General features: G+C 38.9%; 1 protein-coding gene across 1 annotated transcript in view; it reads right to left on the bottom strand.

Moving 5' to 3' along the window:
* LOC137250190 (growth hormone-inducible transmembrane protein) overlaps positions 1 to 23,353 on the bottom strand; it is a 47,475-nt gene extending 24,122 nt beyond the window's left edge. The window contains exon 1 of the mRNA XM_067782588.1: positions 22,888 to 23,353. Coding sequence (XP_067638689.1) covers positions 22,888 to 23,125 — 238 coding nt within the window. The 5' untranslated portion in view covers positions 23,126 to 23,353. The remainder of the gene's footprint in view (positions 1 to 22,887) is intronic.
* Positions 23,354 to 23,495: the final 142 nt, after the last annotated feature.

The raw sequence follows: 23,495 nt of genomic DNA, 5'->3' as shown, positions 1-23,495 counted from the left end.
ACCGCACTGCGTTACCCAGCCTTTACGCACTAAACACACCCCTGAGTGCAAATGGCATCGCTGTCAGCTGTTGCTGAACAGCAATGCCAATTGCACTCAGCAGGGCCAATAGCATTCAGCAATGAAAAATAATAGCTCCGACACATAAGCAGTTTTTCATATATATGAGTTTAACACATGCTTATGCATTATGAGTAGATTGCATGTATTTTTATGGAGAATGGTAGAATGAGCGCACTAGCGCCATCTGATAATGAAAAGTAGCCAACTCCCCAATTTTGTTCCAAGCAAATCATAAGAAGAAGAATTTGACATTTGCTTTGGCTAAGGGTGTTGGCACACTTTGCAAGTAAAATTATTTTTCTCACTGGTTGGTAAATTTTCTAACATTTTCGCAATTAAAAACTGTAATATAACAATCGAATACGACACAAAATATGTTAGCAAGTATTTTTGTTGTATAGGGAAAATGTTTACAACAGTGCTTCTTGAAATTTTGTATGTGAATGGGCAAGGCGTAATAAACTTGAATTGCCAAGTCTGAAGTTCCTTCATATTTATGAAAAATGTCATTGTGTCACCGCCTTAATGGCCGCTGAGCGTGGGTGAAAAACGAACCCGAGCGAGTTTTGTTTCAACAATTGAGGTGACCGGTCGTAAAATCTAAGTAGGAAGAAAACTAAAGTAAAGATTTTGAAATTGAAAGTCTTAAACTAAATTTGCTAAACTAAGAACGATAAACATTTATTATAACCAAAAGTGTAACGTGAAATTAGAAGAACAAAGAACGTTTATTAAATTAATAAGAAAACAAGGACAAATAAAATTTACTTTAAATAAAAACCAACTAAATCTAAGCAAACATAAAAAGGAGATTTATTGTTTCGTGTGGGTGCGGGCGAGCGCATTGGGCTGCATACCGACAAGCATGAGTATATAAGTTACTTAAAAATGGTTGGCGTTAAAAAGCCAACCTTTCACCAGCAAGGGATTTGAGATTACGGCTCTGGATTTTCGGTACAATTGCGGCTGCGTGCTCACCAAAATGTAGATCCTGATCAAACGTCACACCCAAGATTTTGGAGTGTAGGACAGTCGGTAGCGTAGTGCCATCGACGTGGATTTTCAAAATGGTCGACATTTGGGACGTCCATGTTGTAAATAAGATCGCGGAGGATTTAGTCGGTGATAATGCCAGGTTTCGCGAGGCGAAAAACCCGGAGAGATCAGGGACGTAGCCGTTTATTCTCTTGCAAAGCTCATCGATCTGTGGGCCTGGGCATGTGGCCATTATTGTGCAGTCATCGGCGTAGGAAACGATAGTAACTCCTTCTGGTAGCGAAGGTAGCTTAGATATGTAGAAATTAAACAAAATTGGGGATTGGACACTACCCTGTGGCACCCCTTGTTTAATTCTTTTTGGTTTTGATGTTTCATTTCTAAATTGCACCGATGCCTGCCGTCCACCCAGATAATTTGCGGTCAACCTTTTAAGACATGGGGGAAGGGTAGACCCTTCCAGGTTGTTGTTGTTGTAGCGATAAGGTTGCTCCCCGAAGGCTTTGGGGAGTGTTATCGATGTGATGGTCCTTTGCCGCATACAGATCCGGTACGCTCTGGTACCACATCACCATTCAGGTGCTAGCCCGACCATCTCGGGAACGATTTATGTGGCCACATCCAGAATGGTTCTCGGCTTCAGAGAGTGTATGTGACTATTTTCCAGTTTGGATGATCCTAGGATCCTAAGTCTTCGTCTCGCGACTGCCTACCATTCCTTCAGGATGTCTTCTGCAGACTCATCTTCGACATCACAGAATCGACAGAGGCTACTACCTGATATGCCCAATTTATGCATATGGCTCTTTAGCCTACAGTGACCTGTGAGTATACCTGTTAAAATCCTAAGGCTACTTTTTGGGAGGTTAATAATAGCCTTATGTCGCTTCGAGTTGTACCCTCCTATTAGTGCCTTTGCTTGCCGAAGTCTTAGACTTTCGCGCCAGTGTTGTTCTCTAAGGCACGCCTCCTTTTGTCTAAAGTCCTCCCTTATTGTATGTGACCCTATTGGCACCATAGGCTCGGGTCCTATTGGATTTCAGGCCGCTGCCAACCTGGCAAGCTCGTCCGCTCGCTCGTTACCATCTACTCCTCTGTGTCCAGGTACCCATGCCAGAAGGATGGTGTTATTGACTCCTAGATTGTTTAACCTCTCCACGCATTCAAGGACCGTTGATGATTTAATTTCAACTGAAGATAATGCCTTGAGTGCAGCTTGACTATCGCTGAGTATAGCGATTTTCTCGTTGGTATATCCCCGCTGTAAGTTTAACTCTGCACACCGGCTTATGGCGACAACTTCGGTTTGGAAGATGCTCGGATATTTTCCGAGTGGTAGGGATATTTTGGTTCGGGGGCCCGCCTGATGCGTTGATTTATATCCCTTATTTGGTGGTCGCCGGGATCGAGCTGTCTTATAAGGTCACGTTCTCTCGCTAATCTTGCGGCCTCCGCCGGGAAGTGGGGCCGAATTTCGGAAATTCTACCGGCGGGAATGAAACGAGCCGAAGCGGATTCAATGACCTTGCGGAAAGCACGCTCCCCTTGGCGGGTATCAGTCGGGATAGGGAGGGCAGCAAAGCGGTTGTCTGTAAAGGATTTGTATTGGTCCCACATTCCTTTTTCAAAGTTAATGAAAGTGCGTTTTTCTGTGACGATGAAATCGGCGGTACGCTCGAGTGAAATAAGTATAGGCAGGTGGTCGGATGCCAATGTTACCATCGGCTGCCAGTTGACGCATTTTACGAGTTCTGCGCTCTTACCATACGTGTGGGGGCATCTCCGTTTATTGTGCAGAACGTCGTTTCTTCTATTTGGTCCGCCAACATCTCACCCCTACTGTCCGCCCGCAAGTTTGACTGCTAGAGATCGTGATGGGCATAGAAATCGCCTACGATAATGCGATTGTTGCCAGTGAGTAAGGCGCTGATATTAGGGCGGTACCCACTGGGAAACAGGTGGCAGGAGGGATGTAGATATTGATGATTCCTAGGTTTGCATCGCCTGACCTGACAGATAAGCCTTGACGTTCTAAGACACTGTCCCTGCGGTCGATGTCGGGATCAAATACATATGTAGGGTTAAATACCCTACTACATGGTTTGGGCGTTTCGTATGGCAACGCTGCGCAAGAAGTTTCCAGAAACAAAAAAATACAACTCTGTTGAGTATTCGCTTGGAGTTATAACGGAATATTATTTTTATTCTTTTAATGTACAAACATTGACATTGTAAATTTAGTTATATTTTAATAAACTTTTGAGGAATCAATAAAGATTCCTAAAGTAGTGACCCCGCCGATTAACATGCCAAACGAAAAGGAAGAAAGATTTGTTGATGCGGAGAGCATGCTTCATTTGGGGCGGCTCGCACTGAAGCCACCACCATTTTGGAAGCCCGATCCGAGGTTGTGGTTCGCCCAAGTGGAAGCGCAATTCGTGCGCGCGGGTATCACGACCGATGACACTAAATATTATACCATCGTGGCTGAAATTGATTCAGCAATATTAATGCATGCCAGCGACATTATTACATCGCCTCCTGCCACCGGCAAGTATGAAGCGTTAAAGAATAGGTTGTTAGCGGAGTTTGGGGAGTCAGCGGAAAAAAAATTAAAACGTCTTTTTGATTCGTGCGAGCTGAACGACAAGAAACCATCAACGTTGTTGCGAGAGATGAAGGATTTAGCACACAATCGGTTAGACAACGATATTTTAAAAACAATTTGGTCGCGACGCTTGCCGATGCAGCTCCAGCAAATTTTAACGACATTAGATGAGGACGTCGAAGAATTGGCTAAAAAAGCTGACAAAATTTTGGAAGTAACGACGGGGGGTGAAGTCAACGCTATGGGAACGACTACTAACGACACAGAGACGGCAATTGCCGAACTTGTATGTCGTATGGACAAATTCGAACAAGAAAATCGTAATAAATTCCAGCGCACGGAGCAAGCAGGGCGAACTAGGGTTCCAAAGGCAACAGCAACTACGGTACCGCGAAACGGCGCTGTACGAGTACCAAATAGCGACATTTGTTGGTATCATCGCACCTTTGGGAACCAGGCCACAAAATGTCGACCGCCTTGCAGTTATACACCAGCACGCACGGAAAACTAGTTAGTCCTCCGTTCAAAGCGGCTACGACGGAGGCTAGCCAACACACGAGCCGTCTCCATACACTGGACAAAATTTCATCTTTAAAATTTTTAATCGATACTGGGGCCGAAATTTCAGTGGTACCCAGATGTAATAACGACCCGGCACTACCTTCTCCGATGAAGTTAGTGGCCGCGAACAACACCCAGGTCAACACGTATGGTAGGAAGAAGTTGACACTCGATCTGGGATTCAAGCGAACCTTTACTAGGCTGTTCATCATAGCTGACGTATCCTACCCGATAATAGGCGCGGATTTTTTACAAAAATTCGAGATCTTAGTAGACATGAAGAACAAAAGGATTATCGACCAGAGGACTAAAACTCAGATTGGATGTCTCGTAGTAAACCCTCCTCAAGGTATTATCACGCTCAGATGCTCGAACATATTTCATGAAGTATTAACGCGGTATGTGGATCTCACAGAGGATAAGACATCAAATGTAAAGGGTAATGTCTATCATTTCATCGAGACGAGAGGAGCGCCGATAGTGCAGAAGGTACGGCGACTACCACCGGAAAAGTTAAGCATCGCAAAGCAGGAGTTTCAGTACCTATTAGATAAAGGTATTTGCCAACGCTCGAAAAGTCAGTGGGCTAGCCCGTTGCACATGGTACAGAAGGCCAACGGATCGTGGCGTCCATGTGGAGATTATCGGAAACTGAATGCGAAAACTGTTCCAGATAAGTACTCTATACGTCACATACATGATTTTTTTGGGGATTTACACGGTAAAACAATTTTTTCAGTAATCGACTGTGAGAAAGCGTATCATCAAATCCCGGTGCACCCGGCAGACATACCGAAGACGGCAATTCTAACACCTTTTGGACTTTTCGAATTCAAGTACATGACATTTGGACTTAGAAATGCGGCCCAGACCTTTCAAAGGATCATGGATGACACAGTGGCTGGCTTAGAATTTGCCTTTCCGTATCTCGACGACGTGCTAGTAGCCTCGAGTTCGGCTGCAGAACACGTCAAACATTTGCAACAGTTGTTCGACCGCTATCGCGATAGAGGTCTGGTCGTAAATATAGAGAAATGTCAGGTGGGTTTGCCGGAGGTAGAGTTCCTTGGCCACTTGGTTTCGAAAAAGGGGATTTCTCCCTTACCTCGTAAAGTACAGGGAATACTGGAGTTAAAAAAACCAACGGATGTTCATGAATTGAGGAGGTTTCTGGGCGCGGTAAATTTTTACCGTCGGTTCCTTCCGCACGCAGCAGCCACAGAAGCACCACTGCAGGAGATGATGGGTCCGTGTAAAAAACATGATAGGACCAAGTTAAAATGGACGGCGACTTCCGAGAGGGCGTTTAAAGAACTCAAGGCACAGCTGGCGAAAGAGGCACTAATCGTATTCCCAGAGAGGGGAGCTACCATAGCACTAGCAACGGATGCGTCTGACACCGCAATGGGAGCGGCATTACAACAGTTACCATTGGGAAAGTGGCGACCGCTAGGATTTTTCTCACAGAAGTTCACTAAAACAGGGGCAAGGTACAGCACGTATGACCGGGAGCTGCTGGCTATACACAGAGCAATTCGACACTTCAGATATTTTTTGGAGGGGATGCAATTTATTATTTTTACTGTAAAGTGGCATGCTGATGCCACTCAACTTTGGGCTTGCAGCCCCCAGCGCACCGACACACACCCGCAATAAAACTATTTTTAATTTCTTTCTGTTTAGTTTGTTTTATTTAAAATTTCTTTAGTTATCGTTTCTTTAGTTAAACACACACTCTTTTCTTTCTTTAGTCAATTATAAAAAACCCACTTTTACTTGTAATTTCTTTTTTTGTTCAAACTATTTTCAATATTTTATTTCTACCTTCACTTATTTCTTTAATGCGCGCTTAAGTGACGCGTTCACCGGCTCATTTCAAACTGAAAACTGTAGAAAAAATACTGACGCTTCAAAAGCAACTTTGCCGGTATGCAAAAGCGCATAACGGGAAAATCTTATGATGCGATGGCGTGATAGAGTCGACTAACGGAGGATTCAGCCAATCAGAATTCTCCGTCATTCGACTCTCTCACCCAGCAATGCCAAGTGCATACATGCATGGCTGCATCTTTTTTTTATTAGAGGGGGAGTTGCCAGATTTAAATGCAGTAACCCAATTTGACACTACATCATCCCCCTTTAGAAAAGAAGAATTTGGCAAGGTGATCAGTCTTGCCACATTCTTCTTTAGGCTTTACTAGGGTTAAGATATAAATTTATAAGAAAATGAAATATGTAAAAAAATAATGTTTTCAGTTTGAAGTGAACCGTTACTATTTATATGCTTATTATTAAATTGAGTAAATATATATTTATTAAGTATTTCAATTTAACATATGAATTTTGTACATTAGGCCGTATTAAGAATTAACATTAATAGTTTGTTTAGTTTGGCCTTCATTGGCGTGTTCTTAAAGTAGGTTTATATTTAAAGATTATTTTCGGCTATCAATTTAATTAATTTTTTGTATACGATTTTTGTGTACAATTTTTTCAATTTTATTAATTTCATCAAAAATTTTTACATTTGGTCCATCGATATTCTTTATTATGTAGGGACCTTGATATATATTTCTATGTTTATTTCTCGGTTCTGTTTCCACTAAAACCCTATCATTAATTTTAATTTCTAAAGGCTTAGCCGTTTTATCGTATAATTCTTTATTTCTAATTTTATGTTTATTAATCAAATTTCTTGCCATTTTATGAGATTTTTGCATTCTATATTTTAGTTCTTTTGTATAATTTTCTACATTATAGATTGGATCGATTTGTTCCTTTTGTAATTCATGAGGCATTGTAGATTTTCTGCCAAATATTAATTCGAAAGGAGTAAATTTATTATCAAAAACCGAACTACTTGTAGTATTATGTAAAAATGTAAAATACTTCAAATACGTATCCCAATCTGAATACGTTTCATCTAGATATGCACGTAAATATTCGTTAAAGACTCTATGGTTTCTTTCAACAGTACCAACAGTTTCGTGGTGATAAGCTGTTGAGAAATCATGATTAATTTTTAAAAGTTTTGTTAATTCCGAGAATAATTCATTTTTGTATTCCGTCCCTAAATCGGATCTAATGGCTCTCATTGTACCATATGTTAGTATAAAGGTTTCAAAAATAGCACATGCGATAGTTTTTGCTGATTTATCTGGTACAGCTACTGTTACCAGGTATTTAGAAAAGTCACAAATCATAGTAACAGCGAACTTGTTACCATAGTTTGATTCTGGAAGTGGACCTATTGTGTCGATAATCACTATGTCAAATGGTTTGCAGGGTGTTGGAGTAAGGACAAGATTTTCTTTTGTTTTTGGTCTCACTTTATTTAAAAGACATTTATTGCAATTTTTCACGAATTTCGCTATATCACGTGTCATGTTTTTCCAGTAATATTTAGTTCTTAATTTGGCATATAACCTTTTTGTTCCGCAATGACCTCCTAACAGTGGATCTTCGCGATAAATTGTCATAAGTTGTTGCTTCTGTTCAATGTCTGTTACGGTCTCTACAGGGTCCGTCAATATTATTTGTAATGATTTTAAAATTTCATTTCCGCGGATTTTAAAATTCGTAATTGAAAAATTATTGAAAAAGATATCATTTTTTGGCCATTCTAATTGTTTAATATTGTGATTGTCGGCTGCTTTTTCCAGCCTCGAAAGTAACTCATCTAAATTCGTTATTTCGTTAGCAGTCACGATATTAAGTAAATTATATTTTTTATGTTTTAAATGCGCATAAATTTGTAAATTGGAGATCTCCTTATGTTTATTATATTGTATTGTTGATTTTACTCGCGGTATCTTTTTTGAAAAATCGTATGAAAATTTATCATAAACTTGTACTTTATTATCGTTAGAGGTCGTATCATTTAAACTTATTTTTTCATTTTGTAATTCTTGTTGTTTAGTTTGTAATCGCGTTTTAATGGCTAAAACGTGTTTTGTCGAATCTTTAATCTCGTCTATACTTATACGCGAAAGAGCATCAGCCACAACATTCGATTTTCCTTTAATATATTCAATTGTAAAATTGTATTCTGATAAATCTAATCTGATTCTAGAGAGTTTCGAGGAAGGATCTTTCATATTGAATAGATAAACTAATGGTCTATGGTCTGATTTTACCGTGAAATGTGTACCGTAGACATACGGCCGAAAATGTTTTATAGCAAAATGTATTGCTAAAAGTTCTAATTCTATGATTGCCTTTTTCTGTTCGGCTTTATTGAAAGATTTTGATGCAAAGCAAATCGGTAAGTCATTATCTCCATGCTTTTGGCTTAATATAGCGCCACAACCACTCTTAGATGCATCTACAGTGATAATAAATTCTTTTGAAAAATCGGGGTATTGTAATAATTGAGGAGACATTAATGATAATCTTAATTTTTCGAAAGCATTCTCGCAAGCATCATCCCAAACAAATTCAACTTTTTTCCGATTTAGACGATTTAAAGTGGCTGCCAGTGACGCAAAGTTAGGTATAAAACGCCTATAATAATTTGCAAATGCAACGAACCGCCTAACAGCGTCCTTGTCTTTAGGCTTAGTGTATTTTTAATTGCGTCTATTTTTGAGTCATCTGGCAGCAGGCCTTTGGAGGTGCATTTATGGCCTAAAAAAGTTACTTCAGAACGAAGGAAATTGCATTTGTTGGGATTTAACTTTAAATTGAATTTTCTACAAGTTTCGAAAACTTTTTCTAAATTTTTGAGGTGATGTGTCTCGCTACATCCGATGACGATAACATCGTCAATGTACATAAAAGCTTGATTTGGCGAAATGCCTGAAAATGCTAATGACATCATACGTGAAAAAGAGTTTGGTGCTATATTTAAACCGAAAGGTAAAACTTTCCAACGAAAAGCTCCTCGATCTGTACTGAAAGATGTAACGTCTCTAGAATTAACATGAAGTGGTATTTGGTGAAAACCAGAAAAAAGATCTAAAGTCGAAAAATATTTGGCTCTGCCAAGATTGTCGAGTATGTCGTCTACGCGTGCCAACGGAAATTTGTTTGCGATAAGCTTTTTGTTGACTGCTCTGAAATCAACGCACATACGGTAAGACTTTTGGCCTGTAGGATCCTTTTTCGGCACCAAGATTAAAGGGCTGTTATAATTAGAAAAGCTGGGTTCTATTAAATCATTTCGCATTAAATTTTCGACTTGTTTATTAATTTCTTCACGTTGTGCATATGGTAAACGATAATTTTTTATATAGACTGGATTTTTATCAGTTAAACGTAGCTTTTGTTCGTAAAAGTTATTTAAAGTCATACGATCAGTTTTTAAAGCGAATACATCGGCATATTTTAAGCATAAATCTAGTAATTGTTTTTGAGCATAACCCGGCATTTGATTTTTCAAAATTTTCGTTAATTCCTCTAAGCGTTTTTGATCTTTTGAAGTTTCATTGATTTTGTAGACATTGTAGTTGGTGACATCTTCCGTTACGATATTGCAATTGTTGACATGTTTTACTTCGTCAGTAATATTTAAAATTTTTATAACTGGATTATTTGTGTCAACAATGCACTTTGCCGTAAAAACACCATTACAGATTCCTTGCGAGTCTACAAAAACAGGATTATCGCATTTTGGTAATTTAAATAACCGATAAACTTCACATCTCGGAGGAATAACTAAAGAATCGGTACTTGTGCCGTGTAAAATTGGTATATTTGCGTTATCTAATCCGGTATTAATAGTTATGCTATCGCTCGCGTAATTAATAATGCATCTATTCAATTTTAAAGTCTTTGCCGAGTATTCCGTCTGAAGGTATATTGAAATCGTCGTTAACTACATGTAAAGTATGCGGTATTAAAAACTTATATGCAATTAAGTTGGTTTTTAAGGTTCCTAAAGTTGAAATTGTTTCAGGCGTTACGCCTGTTATGTTGGTTATTTCGTTAGTATTAAAGTTACAACTTTGAGATAAACTTGAAATTTTGATTAAAGAAATATCTGCTTGAGAATCTACTAGAAAAGTACATGGTTTGTAGGAATCGCTACATTGAAGTTCAATAAAATCTGAATAATTAAGGTTCAAGCAGTAGATGGATTTTAATATTTTTGAAGAAGATTCGTTTAATTGTCTAAATCGTGATCCCGATCCCCCAGTGTTCGCTCCTGAGGGTCGTTCACGTTTAAAGCGCGTACATTGGCATTACTTCGCGAATTTGAACGTCTATTATTATTAGCATTATTGTTACTACTACTAGGCTGATTGTTTCTATTAGTGCTATATCTGTCATTATTACCTCTATTAGAATTATTGTACCCGTAATTAATATTGTTGTAATTATTTCTATTTTTATTGTTGAATCTCGCGTTTGGATTGTTGTACCTATTATTGAAATTATTACCTCTATAATTTCCTCGAAAACTATTTTGCCAATTACCACGAGTACGAAATGCTAGTACTTGTCTTTCTTTTACCTCATTATTACGTTCGACTATCATTTTTGCAACTACGTCTTTTGAATCACTGAAGGTAGTTGAAGCCAAATGGATTTGACCAATTCTGAACGAGTGTTCAACCTGCACACATTCACTGTTTGCCATTTCATGTGCCTTGGCTTGTGTCATACCTTCAATAATCAAAGAACGTTCCAATGCGTCGGATAGTTCTTCAACGCGCTTAGCAAAGTCTGAGTAGTTATTATTGATGACATGTAAAGACGCGATTTTACCAGAAACAACTTTCGAGTTGTCGGGTTTTATTCTATTTCTCAAGGCAGTCTTTATGTCATCGACTGAATTTATTACGGTTGGTAATGCTTCGCGTGCTTTTCCCTCAAGTTTGGATTTCAAAAATGCAATAAAAGTACTATTTAAATTTTCATCTGAGAAGACTTCAATTAATTTTATTTTGTCGATAAAAGATTCTAATGCCAGTGGATCGCCGCTGTAGTTGATAATAATAATTGAGGCGCAACTGGTAATGAACACCTTTTTCTGTTCTGAGGTTGCCATGATTAAAATATTGTTATTCGATTGTAAATCTGAAGAATTGTTTGTTGAAGGCAAATTAGAAGAATTTGAAGTAGAGTGAGAATTGGAAAAGTCAGTTCCTGACTGAAAATTGGAAGTGCTAGTTAGTAGGTTGTCTGAATTATTAGACGAATTTGCTGAAGGCTGAGTGTTTATAATATTAGTTACTGACTGAAAATTTGAAGTATTATTTTCTGCGATATCTGAGTCATTAAATCCTAAAAAATCTTCTTGACGAGCTAGTGAACACCTTCCTTTAGGGCTTGATTTATCGCTGGAATTGCCCTCAGAATCGGACATGTGTTTGAAACAGGGTAATTTTATTGAAAATTATTTTAAAAGAGAAAAAAAAAGTGTGTAAATCAGGTAAGAATTTTGTAAATCCGAGTATTATTTGAAAATCCTGTTAATATTTGTCGCGTTTTGTATGAATTTTATAAAATAGTAAGTCTGGTTAAGAAAATTATATAATTTGCTTTTTTGAAAAGTATGACGTATATTATATCACTGACGAACCGCTTTTAATAAAATTTCCAAAATGTTTCTATAATTCCTATAGCAATCGAACGAAATGAATGCAAATATTTTATTGTTTCCAAGTTAAAATCAATTTTTGTATATGAAGGCAAAAATTTCATTTCCTGGCATATCAGAGGACGATTTTATTATAAAAATAATAATTTTTTTTTTGATTTAAAGAGGCTTACAAACAGATTTGCTGTGATAATAATGTTTCATATATTTTAATTTTCCCAAAAAAAACAATTTTATAAGCTTTGGGAGAACTGTTTATGAATATCTTAACTGTGAAATTACGAAAAATACGAAAAACTATTGCAACTTTTTGACTTGGAAAAACAGAAGTTTAGAATTTTTAGTTTTAATATGAAATTATTTAAAATGTTATTTAGCTAAATGAAGTTACATGAAATTGTTTAATTTATATTTCGATTTCAATAATATCTGAAATTGTAATTAAATAGTGGTAACTTTTTGTAAAGTGTAGAATTCAGAAAGTTATTAAAGCGAAATTTTTTTTTTTTTTTTGTAATGGCAAAATCAATTCGATATACATACATACATATATTAAAATAAACCTTTATGCATACATACATGTGTACATGACTGTACTTTATGCGCTCCTCTGAATTGCTATGCTGCGGCTGCTCTGCCTGCTGTTCCGCCTTCCTTTTTCCTCTTCTGCTGCTACCGTGATATACGCTGATTTTGCTTAAGTGCCGTTATTTAATTGCGCTTATTAATGCTTTAAAGATGATTTTTCGGCTTTACTGCCGCTGTTTTATGTTTTACAGGTGATTTTACGGCTTTAGTGCCGTTATTTTATGAGACTGACTTTTTGAGCGGCTGTACGCACCAGCACATAAAAATATGTACATATATCGTTAAAAATTATAAATTTTTTCAATTCAAAGTTTTGGTTTTATAGAAAAATGCTTTTTTTTCGTTAAGTTGCCTTTTTAAATATTAAGTTGAAATTGTCTTGATTGGATTGTTTAGTAAAATTTTAGATTCTTGATTTTTTTTTTTTTTTTTTTTTTTGGTTTTTGTACTTTTCTTGTGTATTTTTCTTTAGTATATTTTTGTATTTTTGTTTATTTCAATTTCAGCTACATTTTTTGTAGATTTTAATTTAACGCGTCGGCTTTATGACAAATGATAATGAGTTTTTTCTTTTTTTAGATTTTTATAGTTTTTTTTTTTTTTTTTTTTTTTTTAATTTTAGAATTTCATGTATGTATATTTGTCCATATAATTCTGGATTTTTAGTATTTTGTAATGTTTTCAGTTTTTGAATTTTTGTAATTTTTAGATTTTATATATGTATGTATTTCTGTATACTTTGTTGATTTACCCATTTTTCAATTGCTCTTTTTTTTTTTGCAATTGTATTTTGATGTGATCTTATAATTTCTAAGTGTATTAAACTATGAATATTTGTATTTAAACAAGTTCATATCACCAACACTGACATCCTCCTCTCGACGCTTTTTGCGTGCGCTTACAGAGTCATGTGATGCGACATCATCTTCACTTTGTTCGCTGTAACGTGGACGCTTTTTATTACGTGAACCACGCTGTTTACGCTTTGGACTACTATGATCGCTTCCTCTGTGTCGATCTGAGCGCGCTCTTTGATGCTGACGCATCCGCTCCACTTCATAATCTTCATCATCACCGTCACATAGGAACGAATCGTCACGGTCGCCATGTAAAGTGGCATGCTGATGCCACTCAACTTTGGGCTTGCAGCCCCCAGCGCACCGACACACACCCGCAATAAAACTATTTTTAATTTCTTTCTGTTTAGTTTGTTTTATTTAAAATTTCTTTAGTTATCGTTTCTTTAGTTAAACACACACTCTTTTCTTTCTTTAGTCAATTATAAAAAACCCACTTTTACTTGTAATTTCTTTTTTTGTTCAAACTATTTTCAATATTTTATTTCTACCTTCACTTATTTCTTTAATGCGCGCTTAAGTGACGCGTTCACCGGCTCATTTCAAACTGAAAACTGTAGAAAAAATACTGATGCTTCAAAAGCAACTTTGCCGGTATGCAAAAGCGCATAACGGGAAAATCTTATGATGCGATGGCGTGATAGAGTCGACTAACGGAGGATTCAGCCAATCAGAATTCTCCGTCATTTGACTTTCTCACCCAGCAATGCCAAGTGCATACATGTATGGCTGCATCTTTTTTTTATTAGAGGGGGAGTTGCCAGATTTAAATGCAGTAACCCAATTTGACACTACATTACAGATCACAAACCTTTGGTCCAAGCATTCGAGCAAAGTTGGGAAAAGTTATCTCCACGACAGACACGACAATTAAATTTCATTAGTCAGTTTTCTACTGATATACGACACATTAGCGGAGCTCAAAATATCGTCGCCGACATGCTGTCGAGGATTGCGACATTCACGGCTCCTTCGCCATTAGATACGAAGCTGCTACACGACGAACAGCAAGGGTGCGAGGAGTTAAAAGAGTAACTAGATGATGGTAACACGGCGTTACACTTAATAAAATATAAACATCCCGACGGGGGATTCGATATATTTTGCGACGATTCGACTGGGAGGATAAGGCCATACGTTCCAAAGTCCCTGCGGCAAGTGGTTTTCGATGCCACTCATCGCACACCCGGGAGCGAGAGCAACGGTCAAATTGATAGCGAATAGTTTCGTATGGAAAGGAATGAGCAAGGATATAAGAGCACGGGTCCGGTGTTGTTCCGCTTGCCAAAGATGCAAAGTCGCCCGGCATACTAAGAGTGCATTGGAGAATTTTGCCGTTCCCAGTAAACGCTTCGAACATCTTAATGTGGACATCGTCGGGCCATTTCCCATGTCACGCGGTTACACTTATTGCCTAACATGCGTCGACAGATTTTCGAGGTGGATCGAGGCTTTCCCGCTAGCAGATATGACAGCGGAAACGGTTGCAAGAGAGCTACTCAACGGGTGGATCAGTAGATACGGGGTGCCGAAGTTCATCACGACAGATCAGGGTAGGCAGTTTGAAAGCAGTTTATTTACTCATCTGGCCAAGTTATTGGGCACAAAACATATACACACGACAAGTTATCACCCCCAGGCGAACGGCATGGTGGAGAGATAGCACCGCGTGCTAAAAGCAGCATTAAGATGCCACACGGCGGACGTAGATTGGGTTGATGTGCTACCTATAGTTCTACTGGGATTAAGGACAGCGGTGAAAGAAAACCTGGGAGTTTCGGTGGCTGAAATGCTGTATGGACAGCCGATTCGACTTCCCTGGGATTTTTTCGAAAGTCCGCGCGAGGCAACGGTGGATGAGCCGATGTATTTACAAAAGCTCAGACAACATTTCGAGCAACTTCGACCTACGCAAACATCACAACACGGAAAGGCACCTGTGTTTGTTCCCAAGGACCTCCGTTTTTGCAGCCATGTGTTTTTACGGGATGATACCATACATCGGCCTCTTAAAGCTCCATATGATGGGCCCTATTTAGTGATCAACAGATTTCCAAAGACATACACCATTTTAATTGGCACCAAGCAGGTCACGGTCTCAATAGATAGGCTAAAACCCGCGTATTTACCAAAGGAAGATACGATAGCAACGTATAGTAAAACGGCATAGTTTCAACAATTACGGCCGCTCATTTTAGGAGGAGAGTGATGTAGGGTTAAATACCCTACTACATGGTTTGGGCGTTTCGTATGGCAACGCTGCGCAAGAAGTTTCCAGAAACTAAAAAATACAACTCTGTTGAGTATTCGCTTGGAGTTATAACGCAATATTATTTTTATTCTTTTAATGTACAAAAATTGACATTGTAAATTTAGTTATATTTTAATAAACTTTTGAGGAATCAATAAAGATTCCTAAACATATATGATATTGCACACATTTTTTTCGAAAAACCTCCAAACATTTTTTTCCGCTTTCTTGTGCTAAATCGTATATCCGTCGTTTGCCTATCGTTTGTCCAGGAAAATTTTTCGTTTGCCCACCTTTTGTTAAAAAGTTATAACAAAAATATTTTTTTTCGAAAAAACCCCAAAAATTTTTTGTTTCGCTTCATTGTGTTAAATCGTATGCCGTCGTTTGCCCATCGTTTGTCCATGTTTGTCCAGGAAAAATTTTCGTTTGTGCACCTTTTGATAGTTATTTCAAAAAAAAAAAAAAAAACATCGTGTGTGAAGTTGGCACCTCCATTTGCGAGTATTTAAAAAAAACAAATGCGATTCGTTTGTCCATCGTTTGTCCACGTTTGTTAAAAAGTTATAACAAACATTTTTTTTTCGAAAAAACCCCAACGTTTTTTTTTTCGCTTTGTGCTAAATCGTGTGTCCGTCGTTTGCCCATCGTTTGTCCATGTTTGTCCAGGAAAAATGTTTGTTTGTCCACCTTTTGTTAAATAGTTATTTCAAAAAAACCAAAATCGTGTGTGAAGTTGGCACCTCCATTTACGAGCAATTAAAAAAACCAGGAAAAATTTTCGTTTGTCCACCTTTCGTTAAAAAGTTATAACAAAAATATTTTTTTTTTCTTCGAAAAAACCCCAAAATTTTTTGTTTCGCTTTATTATGCTAAATCGTATGCCCGCCGTTTGCCCATCGTTTGTCCATGTTTGTCCAGGAAAAATTTTCGTTTGTCCACCTTTTGTTAAAAGGTTATTTCGAAAAGACAAAAATCGTGTGTGAAGTTGGCACCTCCATTTACGAGTAATTAAAAAAACCAAATGCCATTCGTTTGTCACGGAAATACGATTTAGCACAATAAAGCGAATCAAAAAATGTTTGGGGTTTTTTCGAAAAAAAAATATTTTTGTTATAACTTTTTAACAAAAGGTGGACAAACGAAAATTTTTCCTGGACAAACGTGGACAAACTAATGGCATTTGGTTTTTTTAATTACTCGTAAATGGAGGTGCCAACTTCACACACGATTTTTTTTTTTTTGAAATACCTTTGTAACAAAAGGTGGACAAACGAAAAATTTTCCTGGATAAACATGGACAAACGATGGGCAAACGGCGGACATACGATTTAGCACAATAAAGCGAAACAAAAAATTTTGGGGTTTTTTCGAAAAAAAAAAATTTTTTTGTTATAACTTTTTAACAAACGTGGACAAACGAAAAATTTTCCTGGACAAACGAATGGCATTTGGTTTTTTTAATTACTCGTAAATGGAGGTGCCAACTTCACACACGATTTTTGTTTTTTTGAAATAACCTTTTAACAAGAGGTGGACAAACTAAAATTTTTCCTGGACAAACGATGGGCAAACGGCGGACATACGAAGTAGCACAAGAAAGCGAAAAAAAAATTTTGGGGTTTTTTCGAAAAAAAAAATATTTTTGTTATAACTTTTTAACAAAAGGTGGACAAAAGAATGGCATTTGGTTTTTTTAATTACTCGTAAATGGAGGTGCCAACTTCACACACGATTTTTTTTTTTGAAATACCTTTGTGACAAAAGGTGGACAAACGAAAAATTTTCCTGGATAAACATGGACAAACGATGGGTAAACGGCGGACATACGTTTAGCACAATAAAGCGAAACAAAAAATTTTGGGGTTTTTTCGAAAAAAAAATTTTTTTTTGTTATAACTTTTTAACAAACGTGGACAAACGAAAAATTTTCCTGGACAAACGAATGGCATTTGGTTTTTTTAATTACTCGTAAATGGAGGTGCCAACTTCACACACGATTTTTGTTTTTTTGAAATAACCTTTTAACAAGAGGTGGACAAACTAAAATTTTTTCTGGACAAACGATGGGCAAACGGCGGACATACGATTTAGCACAAGAAAGCGAAAAAAAAATTTTGGAGTTTTTTCGAAAAATAAAATATTTTTGTTATAACTTTTTAACAAAACGTGGACAAATGAAAATTTTTCCTGGACAAACGTGGACAAGCGATGGACAAACGAATGGCATTTGGTTTTTTAATTACTCGTAAATGGAGGTGCCAACTTCACACACGATTTTTTTTTTTTTTGAAATAACTTTTTAACAAAAGGTGGACAAACGAAAATTTTTCCTGGATAAACGATGGGAAACCGACGGACATACGATTTAGCACAATAAAGCGAAGAAAAATTTTGGGGTTTTTTCGAAAAAAAAAAATATTTTTGTTATAACTTTTTAACAAACGTGGACAAACGATGGACATACCAATGGCATTTGGTTTTTTTAATTACTCGTAAATGGAGGTGCCAACTTCACACACGATTTTTGTTTTTTTAAATACTTTTTTAACAAAAGGTGAACAAATGAAAATTTTTCCTGGACAAACATGGACAAACGATGAGCAAACCACGTACATACGATTTAGCACAATAAAGCGAAACAAAAAAGGTAGACAAAAGAAAAATTTTCCTGGACAAACGTGGACAAACGGACAAACGAATGGCATTTGGTTTTTTTTAATTACTCGCAAATGGAGGTGCCAACTTCACACACGATTTTAGTTTTTTTGAAATAACTTTATAACAAAAGGGGGAAAAACGAAAATTTTTTTGGACAAATATGGACAAACGATGGGCAAACGACGGACATACGATTTATTTTTGTTATAACTTTTTAACAAAAGGTGGACAAACGAAAATTTTTCCTGGACAAACGTGGACAAACCATGGACAAACGAATGGCGTTTGGTTTTTTGAATTACTCGTAAATGCCAACTTCACACACGATTTTTGTTTTTTTGAAATAACTTTTTAACGAAAGGCGGACAAACGAAAATTTTTCCTGGACAAACATGGGCAAACGATGGGCGAACGACGGCCATACGATTTAGCACAATACAGCAAAACAAAAAATGTTTGGGGTTTTTTCGAAAAAAAAAATTTTTGTTATAACTTTTTAACAAAAGGTGGGCAAACGAAAATTTTTCCTGGACAAACGATGGGCAAACGACGGATATACGATTTAGCACAAGAAAGCGAAGAAAAATGTTTGGGGTTTTTTCGAAAAAAATGTGTGCAATATCATATATTTGATCCCAACATCGACCGCAGGGACAGTGTCTTAGAACGTCAAGGCTTATCTGTCAGGTCAGGCGATGCAAACCTAGGAATCATCAATATCTACATCCCTCCTGCCACCTGTTTCCCAGTGGATACCGCCCTAACATCAGCGCCTTACTCACTGGCAACAATCGCATTATCTTAGGCGATTTCAATGCCCATCACGATCTATAGCAGTCAAACTTGCGGGCGGACAGTAGGAGTGAGATGTTGGCGGATCAAATAGAAGAAACGACGTTCTGAACAATAAATGGAGATGCCCCCACACGTATGGTAAGAGCGCAGAACTCGTAAACTGCGTCAACTGGCAGCCGAGGGTAACATTGGCATCCGACCACCTGCCTATACTTATTTCGGTCGAGCGTACCGCCGACTTCATCGTCACAGAAAAACGTACTTTCATTAACTTTAAAAAAGGAATGTGGGACGAATATAAATCCTTTACAGACAACCGCTTTGCTGCCCTCCCTATCCCGACTGATGACCGCCAAGGGGAGAGTGCTTTCCGCAAGGTCATTGAATCCGCCACGGCTCGTTTCATTCCCGCCGGTAGAATTCCCGAAATTCGGCCCCACTTCCCGGCGGAGGCCGCAAGATTAGCGAGAGAACCTGACCTTATAAGACAGCTCGATCCCGGCGACCACCAAATAAGGGATATAAATCAACGCATCAGATTGCCTTTGGATGAGCACAAGCGGGCGAAATGGGAGGAGCACCTAAGCGGTTGTAACATCTCTGCCGGTGTAGGTAAACTTTGGTCCACCGTAAAGTCCCTATCGAATCCGTGTCTAGGTACAACGACAAAGTTTCCATCGCCTTTGGCGATAAAGTGCTGTCGGATGCGAAAAAATGCGTGACCGCTTTCTGCCGACAATATATAATGCATTCTACGGTCGACAAAGATATACGGAAGGCCAACAGACACGCTCATAAACATAAATTCAGCGCGTCACCAATTACCATCACCACCAAAGAGGGGATTCAAGGGGTTGTGTAGCGCAATATATAGCTTCTCCAACCCAATTGTCAACCTCACCTTCGAGCGGTGAATCTCGTTTCACTAACAGACGAGGCTCTGGCGACCCAAAGCTCCTCCTGGAACTTGCGGGTGGGGAGGGAGGGATGGCCTGAAGGTTTAATGTGGCCATATAAATCGTTCCCGAGATGGTCGGGCCAGCACCTTAATGGTGCTGTGTTACCGGAGCGTGTCGGATCTGTATCCGACAAAGGATCATCACATCGATAACACTCCCCAAAGCCTTCGGGGAGTAACCTAATCGCTACAACAACAACAACCGCCAAAGAGGTTGAGGATGCCATCGGTCATGCTAAACCATCCAAAACAGTGGGCCCAGACGGCACAGCAATGGGATTCAAGGGGTTGTGTAGCGCAATATATAGCTTCTCCAACCCAATTGTCAACCTCACCTTCGAGCGGCGAATCCCGTTTCACTAACAGACGAGGCTCTGGCGACCCCAAGCTCCTCATGGAACTTGGCGGTGGGGAGGGAGGGTTGGCCTGTAGGTTTAATGTGGCCATATAAATCGTTCCCGAGATGGTCGGGCCAGCACCTTAATGGTGCTGTGTTACCGGAGCGTATCGGATCTGTATCCGACAAAGGACCATCACATCGATAACACTCCCCAAGCCTTCGGGGAGTAACCTAATCGCTACAACAACAACAACAACACGGCACAGCCATGCCGATGCTTAAAAGCCTAGGGAAAGAGGGTTTGAAATATTTAGCACATGTCTTCAACCTGTCTCTTTCCACCTTTGTCATACCCAAAAATGGATAATGGCCAAGGTGGTCCCGCTACTAAAGCCTGGGAAACCAGCTAACATAGGAGAGTCATATCGCCCGATATCTCTCCTATCGCCAGTAGCCAAGACGCTTGAAGCCATTTTGCTCTCCTACTTCAAATTAAATTTGCAACTAACCTGTCATCAGCATGACAACAGAAAACTCTATAGCACCACCACCGCGCTAAATGCCATCAGCTCACAGATAAATTGCGGTTTAAATCAAAATCCCCACCATAGAACAGTACTCGTTGCGCTAGACCTATCAAAAGCTTTTGAAACGGTCAACCATGGCACGTTACTGCAAGACCTGGAAGGGTCTACCCTTCCCCCATGTCCTAAAAGGTGGACACCTAATTATCTTGGTGGTCGGCAGGCATCGGTGCAATTTAGAAAATAAACATCAAAATCAAGAAGAATTAAACAAGGGGTGCCACAGGGTGGTGTCCTATCCCCACTTTTGTTTAATTTCTACATATCTAAGCTACCTTCGCCACCAGAAGGAGTTACTATAGTTTCCTACGCCGATGACTGCACAATAATGGCCACAGGCCGAGGCCCACAGATCGATGAGCTTTGCAAAAGAATAAACGGCTTACTCCCTGATCTCTCCAGTTTTTTCGCCTCACGAAGCCTGGCATTGTCACCGACTAAATCCTCCGCGACCTTATTTACAACATGGACGTCCCAAATGTCGACCATTTTGAACATCCAAGTCGATGGCACTACGCTACCGACTGTCCTACATCCCAAAATCTTGGGTGTGACGTTTGATCAGGATCTACATTTTGGTGCGCACGCAACCGCAATTGTTCCAAGAATTCAGAGCCGTAATAAAATCCTCAAATCCCTTGCTGGCAGTACCTGGGGAAAAGATAAAGAAACGCTCATGACTACATACAAAGCAATTAGCCAGCAGATTGAATGCTACGCGTCCCCTATATGGTCGCCAAGCCTAAAAATTACCCACTGGAAGAAGCTACAGGCCTGCCAAAATACTGCTCTAAGAACCGTCACGGGCTGTCTTCTTATGTCCCCAGAACACCATCTACATAATGAGGCGAGAATACTCCTCATCAGGGAGAGAAATGAGATGCTAACCAAACAGTTCCTGTTGAATACCCAGAAACCTGGGCATCCCAACACACATCTGATGAGCCAACACAGCCTAGGGACTTAAGGAGACATCTCCGTAAGCATTTTGAGGAAATACGGCACCTGAGAACTCAGCTGTATGAAGCAAAAAAACAACAGCAGGTCCTTGGTGAACTCCACAAACAGGCGTCGGGCCTTTATGCCAGGAATTGCCCGGTGAATCCAGTACTCAAGGAACAGTACCCAAAACTTGCGGAAAAGGAACGCATACTCCCCAGGGAAACGCGAGTCACTCTAGCTCAAGTTCGTTCTGGATACTGTAACAGGTTAAACTCTTACCTATCCAGAATCAACCCAGACATACAAAATGTATGCCCCGCTTGCAATGTGTCCGCACATGACACCAACCATCTCTTTAATTGTAATCTGGAACCAACGCCTCTAACACCCCTTTCATTATGGTCCACCCCTGTAGAAACAGCAAGTTCCCTTGGACTCCCGTTAGAGGATATTGATGACAATTTGTGATCGGTCGCAACTATTAGGTGGGGCGAAGCACTGGTACAACAACAACAACAACCTTTGGAACCAATTTATTTTTCCCCTAATGGAAATCACTTATCTTTTTTGGTAATAGTCTAGTTGAGGGGTCGACTGCTAATACGCTACCAAAAATATCAAGAGAGGTGTTAAACGACACGTCTTGACCAGTATTAATAATCCGAAGGCGGAAAATAAAAATTTTACCTCGTTCAAAAGATATTAACGAAAAACCGAAAAAAGACCCGCGGGTACCTCCGAAACCGGGGGTAGGATCCATAGTATTTTTGCGCAGAACACCTTTTTGCGTTGGCGGCCTTCGGCCGCGCTTATAAAAAAATAACTCTGGGCTACGCCATGCCAAGTCCAGGGGTGTGGTATAACCGTGGCTACTGCCACGGTGCTGCACAATTTTTTTTGTGGGTACAACACAACAACAACATGCAAATCGCCAACATCAACTGCAAATATATATATTTGGTAGCATATTAGCAGTCGGCCCCTCAACTAGACTATTACCAAAATATAAATTTAGGTACATTCGATTATTGAATACAAAAACAGCAATATATCGGCACTCTGTTTGTGTGTTTACCTAGCCTGTAGCAGCAATATAGGAGTGTTACATATATTATTATAGATATTACAGAAACTAATTACCATTTTCTGAGGGAGGTCCCATAAGTTTTTCCTTCAATGTCGGACTACGTCCAACTTCAGTCCGAGTGTACGGCTCGCGTCCTGGCCCTCGTGCATAGTTCCGGCATATATTAAAGTTTTGCAATTTTATTGGGTTATGAACTAGAGTTTCCAATGGTCCGGCTCTAATGACATTCGGTATGGACACTGCTTTCGATCCAACCCTTACAGGCAAAGTACACAAAGCTAGACGCAACATTCTTTATCTGAAGCAATATGCACACAATGTGAGGAAAATTACACAAAATGATGAAATTAGCTAAACAAATGTATTTTGAAATTGATCTGCAAAACAAGCGTATGTTTTACGTTTTATTTATAAAACTCTGGTTAACTTATAATTTTTCAGAATTTTCTCGGCTTTGTCTGATTTCATTTAGTAAAATTTCGAGGAGCTGTCATCATCAGTGCTGCCAAAACAATTTGAATTATTTTCGGATAAAAGCATAGTTCCCTTAGGAACCGAATTGCACCACGGTCGCCCAATACGCGTCCCTTGTCATTTCCGTTCTTTCCCTGACATATTTTTTTACATCATTAGCTGTGCTATTGTGAATTTATACAAGTGA

This window comes from Eurosta solidaginis, chromosome 4 (assembly GCF_040869045.1).
Source record: "Eurosta solidaginis isolate ZX-2024a chromosome 4, ASM4086904v1, whole genome shotgun sequence".
NCBI lineage: Eukaryota > Metazoa > Arthropoda > Insecta > Diptera > Tephritidae > Eurosta > Eurosta solidaginis.
This window is presented reverse-complemented; position numbering and strand designations above follow the sequence as displayed.